Source organism: Malaclemys terrapin, chromosome 1 (genome assembly GCF_027887155.1).
Source record: "Malaclemys terrapin pileata isolate rMalTer1 chromosome 1, rMalTer1.hap1, whole genome shotgun sequence".
Taxonomy (NCBI): domain Eukaryota; kingdom Metazoa; phylum Chordata; order Testudines; family Emydidae; genus Malaclemys; species Malaclemys terrapin.
The window spans coordinates 354,366,320-354,372,936 of NC_071505.1; the positions used below are offsets into that span (position 1 = coordinate 354,366,320).

At 44.9% G+C, this 6,617-nt stretch overlaps 1 protein-coding gene across 1 annotated transcript; it reads right to left on the reverse strand.

The window, feature by feature from the left end:
- Positions 1-363: 363 nt before the first annotated feature.
- On the reverse strand, positions 364-1,362 carry LOC128834051 (olfactory receptor 52M1-like). The gene has a single exon (XM_054022489.1). It carries the CDS (start codon positions 1,360-1,362, stop codon positions 364-366), a length of 999 nt encoding a protein of 332 aa, XP_053878464.1.
- Between the last annotated feature and the right edge of the window lie 5,255 nt (positions 1,363-6,617).

Sequence of the window (6,617 nt, forward strand, 5' to 3'; positions counted from 1 at the left end):
TCATATTTCTAGTTTCAGATACAAGAGTGGTACATTTATACAAATAGGATGATCACACTCAGTAGATTATAAGCTTTGCAATGATACCTTACAAGAGACCTGTTGCATGAAGCATATTCCAGTCACATTAGCACATTTTCATAAAATCATATAAAGTGCAACATCACAGAACTCCTATGTGTTATTGAGTTCTACAGAGACCGATTCCCAGTTTGTCATACTGACAGAGCACAGTGAGGTCAGGAAAGGGTTTAATGTCTCTCTGACTGGCCATTAAGGAATTCAGGGATGGGGGCCCAGCACCATCTCACCAGCCAGCTCTGCACAGAACTTGGTCTAAGAGCCAGAGCACCAGGAAAAATTTTAGATCCCTTTATGAGTAAAGAGCTGGAGAAGCCTGTCCTGGATCTGCTTGGTCTTCACCCCATAGATAATAGGGTTTAGCATGGGGGGCACCAGGAGGTACATATTGGCCATGAGAACGTGGAAATGCAGGGGCACATTGTGGTCAAACCGGTACATGAGGGAGGAGAAGAGACCTGGGATGTAAAAGGCTAAGATGGCACAGAGGTGGGAGCCACAGGTCCCAAAAGTCTTGAGCCGGGCATCCTTAGTGGGGAGGCCGAAGATGGCCCTGAGGATCTGGGTATAGGACACGGCAATAAAAAATACATCCAGAATGATCACACAGAATATCACAAAGAGGCCATAGTAACTACTGACATGGGTGTCGGCACAGGCCAGCTTCACCACAGCCATGTGCTCACAGTGCGTGTGAGGAATGATGTTAGTTCTGCAATATGGCCACTGCTTCGCTAGGAGTAGATAGGGCAGAACAAGCAAGCCACTGCGCAGCACCACAGCCAGACCGACCTTGGCCACTACAGAGTTTGTCAAGGTAGTGGAATGTCTCAGGGGATTGCAGATGGCTACATAGCGATCCAAAGCCATGGCCACCAAGATCCCAGAGTCCATCAGTAAGAAGCAGTGAATGAAGTACATCTGAGTGAGGCAGGCACTGAAATTGATCTCCTTGGAATTGAACCAGAAGATGCTCAATGTTTTGGGGAGGATGGTTGTGCACAGGACGAGGTCGCTGACAGCCAGCATGCAGAGGAAATAGTACATGGGACCATGGAGGCTTGGCTCCATCTTCACAATGAAAAGGATGGTGAAGTTCCCCAAGATGGCTATGGCGTACATGGTGAAGAAGGGGATGGAGATCCAGACATGGGATGCCTCCAGGCCAGGAATGCCCAGCAGGATGAAGGTGGAGGGGTTGGTGAAGTCGGTTGTGTTGGAATCTGACATGGAGTAGGGGAGAAGGTGTCCAACTCTGAGGCAGAACGGTATTTCCTGCATGTACCATACGTTCCCCTGACTTATTGTATGTGCCCAGTGTCTAGGGTGATGGTCACAATACAAATACCTGGATGGAGAGACAATGTTAATATGAGACACTACATGCACAACTGGAGGCTGTTCTCATGGGGGAAGCAGATTGGTCGCTCTTAACACACTGATAAATGTCCTCCAAAGCAGTTGGAATCCCTCCCAGTTTGGTATCATCCGCAAACGTAATAAGCGTACTTTCTATGCCAATATCTAAGTCGTTGATGAAGATATTGAACAGAGCCAGTCCCAAAACAGACCCCTGCGGTACCCCACTCGTTACGCCTTTCCAGCAGGATTGGGAACCATTAATAACAACTCTCTGAGTACGGTTATCCAGCCAGTTATGCACCCACCTTATAGTAGCCCCATCTAAATTGTATTTGCCTAGTTTATCGATAAGAATATCATGCGAGACCGTATCAAATGCCTTACTAAAGTCTAGGTATACCACATCCACTGCTTCACCCTTATCCACAAGGCTCGTTATCCTATCAAAGAAAGCTATCAGATTGGTTTGACATGATTTGTTCTTCACAAATCCATGCTGGCTGTTCCCTATCACCTTACCACCTTCCAAGTGTTTGCAGATGTTCAAACCAACATGTATCAGGTGAGAGGTGGCATGCTAACACACAGAGGGGTTGTACATGAATGCGTCAGGAGTGATGTATTACTTGTTTGTACCTGTGTATAAGAATGCACCCCTGAAGAGTTGTCTTTGTCTGGCCCAGGGGACAGTGGTAAATCCCGCCACTGACTGAGACATTCCCTTGTCAGGGAACACATATATACTAGCAGAACTGTAGACATCTGATTCGGGGAGCTAGAGACTGTGTTTTGTTTAGCAATAAACCTGGACGGGTGCCCTCCTACCTTACGGAGTCTGTGGTCATTGGGGGTTCTTTCAGGGTCTGCTGTGCCAGCTATCTGCGCAGAGCCTTGGCAGCATACAGAGGGAACACACATACACAGCCGACTGTTATCAACATTGGATAGAGCAAAGCACCACACCAGTGACGTCTGACACCAAGGGAGTTTCCAAGACAGGCTATGAGAATGGGGAAGGCTGCCATATGCCAACAGACTGAAAAGTCTGGGACTGTTTAGTTTAGAGAAGAGACAAAGAAGGGGGATATGATAGAGGAGAATCAAATAAATGTGGAAATAGAGGGAAGAGTTCCCAACTAATAATATCTGTAGATACTTAGTGCTTTAAAGGGCTAATTCTCCAAAGCTGAGGCAAATTATCACCAAAACTGATTGGGAGGAAAAATTTAGTCAGAAAAATGGGAATGAAAATTGGGAGTTATTTAAGAAGAATTCATTAGATAGCTATGTGACGTTATTGACATGAACTGTGACCTTATAGATCATTGTTGCAACCACTGTTATATATTTGCAGCAAATCCTGTACAAAGGAGGTCACATGCCTATGGACAGAACTCTAAGGTTTTTCCATACCATGTGCTGGGTGGCTTGTGGTTGGAACAAAGAAAGCACAAGCCACATGGCAAAAGGACTATAAAAGGCAGCAGCACCATCTCCATTTTGTCTTCAATCCTGCTTCTTACTTCTGAAGAAACTTTGCTACAGACAGAAGCTCTGAACAAAGGACTGACTGAAACATCCAAGCCAGGGCTGGCTCCAGGCACCAGCATAGGAAGCAGGTGCTTGGGGCAATTCAAAGGGGCGGCACTCCATCCTGTATTGAGGCGGCACGTCCGGGTCTTTGGCAGCAATTTGGTGGCAGTCCCTTGTTCCCTCTCTTGCTCTTTGAGCTGCCGCCGAATTGCTGCCGAAGAAGAAGAGAGGGAGGACCCACCACCAAACTGTCACTGAAGAAGCGGCGTGATTTAGCTGCCGCCGAACTGCCGCCGCTCATCTTCTTTTTTTTTTTTTTTTTCCACTTGGGGCAGCAGAAAAGTTGGAGCCGGCCCTGATCCAAGCTGTGGATGTACTCCAGAGACTTGATTTGAACCTGCAGTTTGTTTCATCACTGCTAAAAGCCTGAACCAAGAACTTTGCCATTACTGTATGTAATTAATTCCATTTAATCAATTTTAGCTCTCATCTATATTTCCCTCTTTTTATGAATAAACTTTTAAATTTTAGATTCTAAAGGATTGGAAACAGCGTGATTGTGGGTAAGATCTAAGTTGTATATTGACCTGGGTCTGGAGCTTGGTCCTTTGGGATAGGGAGAACCTTTTTCCTTTTACGGGGGTATACCGAGTGGCACTGGTTGTGATACTGGGAAACTGGAGTGTCTAAGGGAATTGCTTGTATGACTTATGGTTAGCCAGTGGGGTGAGACCAAAGTCTTCTCTGTCTGCCTTGTTTGGTGCCTTAATAATAAAGGACATCCAGCTCTGGGCTGTGACTGCCCTGTTCTAAGCAATTTGTCCTGACTTAATACCCTCAGTACTGTCCCGCCAGGGGCAGAATTCTTAAAAGCTAAAAAGTCATGATTCCACAGCCAAGAAAGTGGACACCTTTATCTGAAAACCCAGTTCATTGCCAAAGTGAAGGCAGCAACTGGGGGGGGGGGCAATATATCACAAATGGGGAAAGGGAATATAGATATAAAGAAATACAAATTGGAAGTTATGAAAATTGATAAGAGATGTTAAAAACATCAGAGAAAATTCCATGCTTGGCAGGGCTAAGGATAACAAAAAGGAGGTTATTAAGTATATTAACAACAAAATAAATTGTAGAAAAGGTTTAGGCTAATTCCTAGAAGGAGAAAGGAAACTTGTTAATGTTGCAGAAAAGGTAGATGTGCTCAAGAAATATTTTGGTTCTCCATTTGGAAAGAAACAATATGAGGTACACATATCACATGAGGTGATGAAATACTTTCCAGCCTATTAGCAGTGAAGGAGGATGTTAAAGAGCATCTACAATAGAACCCTAGAATTAGGAACACCAGAGTTACAAACTGACCAATCATCCACACATCTCATTCGGAACCAGAAGGACACAATCTGCCAGCAGTAGATCCCCTCCCCCCGCAAAGGCAAATACAGGGCAGTACTGCACACATTAAATGGGCTAAAAACTGGCTAACTGACAGATCTCAGAAAGCAGTTGTCAATGGGACATTATCAGTGAACGGGCTGTTTCTAGTGTTGTTCTCCAGGGATCAGTTCTAGGCCCGATGCTATTCAATATTTTCCTACATGACCTGGGAGCAAAAAGGAAATCACTGCAGATCAAATTTGCAGATGACCCAAAGATTGGCACAGTGGTTACACCGGGAGCCAGGGCAGGCACAACAGTTGATCTGGAGCATTTTGTGAGCTGGGCCCCTACAAACAAAGGATTTGAATACAGTCACATGAATAGTGATTCTCTCAGAACAGGCAATGCAGCTCAGCCCACAAACTAGGGCACCGTATTAGGGAAGCAGGGACCCTGAAAGGATTTAGGGGTCACTGTGGACACCCAACTCATCGTGAGCTCCAGTGCGATGCTGTATCCAAAACGGCTGATTCGATCCTTGGATGCATAAACAGGGGAGTGGAGAGCTGGAGCAGGGGAAGGTTTTTGCCGCTGCACAGGGAATTGGTGGAATAGTCTGCACCAGTTCTGGGGTCCACATTTCAAAAAGGCTGTTGAAAAATTGGAGAGGGGGCAGAAAAAGGCATCGAAACAATTCGAGGTGGGAGAAAATGCTGGACAGTGATAGAATTAAAGAGCTTCATTTATTTATATTACATAGCAGTAACAGGCTCTGTAATCTAGTGGGGAAAGGCAGAGCAAGGCCCAGTGGCTGGTAGCTGAAGCCAGACAAATTCCATTTGGAAATAAGGGCCAAATGTTTAGCACTGATGTTGAACAACTGTTGGGACAAACTGTGAAGGGAAGTGGGGGATTCTCCAACCCCCTTATGTCTGCAGATCCAGACTGGATGCATTTCTAGAAGATCTGCCTAAGGGCTTGTCTTCACTTAAAAGGCGACAGGGGCGCTGCAGTACCGCTTCAGTGTAGACACCACTGACACAGATTGCAGTTGTTCTCCTGTCAGCTTAGAGGAGGTAGCTAGGTCGATTGAAGAATAATTCCATCGACCTCATGCTGTCTACACCGGGGTTAGGTTGATACAGTGACATCTCTCAGGGGCGTGGATTTTTTTTGCTTTTTCAAAAGAGACAAATGCAACGTTAGGTTGCATTATCAGAGGCAAAGCATTCAAGTCATGGTAGGTGATAATATTCCTCTACTCAGTGCTGGTTAGGCCTCAGCTGGAGCACTGTGTCCAATTTTGGTCACTGCTGTATAGAAATGATGTAGAGAAACTGGAAAGGATTCGGAGACAAGTGACAAAGATGTTCAAAAGGATGGAAAGCAAGCCGTATGAGCCAGGTATAGGAACCCAGTCAGGTTGGTTTGGAAAGAGGAGATTAATGGAGAGACAGGACAGCAGTCTTCAAATACTTGAAAGGCTGCCATAAAAACATGGAGGAAAGTTGTTCTGTCTTGCCACAGTGGGCGGGACAAGAGTCAATTGGTTCAAACTACAGCAGAGCAGATTTAGATGAAATCTCATGAAAAAGCTTCCTAACTGTAAGAACAGGAGGACAATGGAACAGATGCCTCGGGAGGACGTGGAAGCTCCTTCACTGGAAGTTTTCCAACGGAAGCTGGATAGTCATCTGTATGGGATGTTTTTGATGCAACAAATCCTGCATCTTATAAGGGAGTTAGAGTAGATGACCCCCGCAGTGCCTTCTCACCGTGAGGGTCTATGATTTTATGATGTAAAATCCTAGTGTAGACCAGGCCTTAGTCAAACACAAGTCATTGGGCTCGATACAGGGATAACCATATGAAATTTAAGGGCCTGTGTTACACAGGAGGTCAGACTGGATGATCTAATGGTTCCATCTGACCTTCAACCCTATGAATCTATATATAAAGAAAGAAAACGAAGCATTTATATTTAGTCTGTCCCACAACACACAAACAAGGGACCATTCAATTATATTGACAATCTGAACATATAACATTAAGAAAAGAAAATTGTTTACATAATCCATATTTGGCCTATGGAACTCCTTGCCACAGACATTATTGAAGAAAAGAACTTAGCTGAATGGGATTCACAAATGGATTGGCCATTGTAAGTGGTGCTGGTGGCACCACGGTTAGTTAAGTCTGTCTGACACCTTCAATTAGGAGACCTCATTTTCAGTTGCTTATAAGTTTGCCAAACTTTA

Coding starts and splice junctions, on each gene's coding strand:
- LOC128834051 (XM_054022489.1), bottom strand. CDS start 1,362: ATGCAGGAAATACCGTTCTGCCTCAGAGTTGGACACCTTCTCCCCTAC.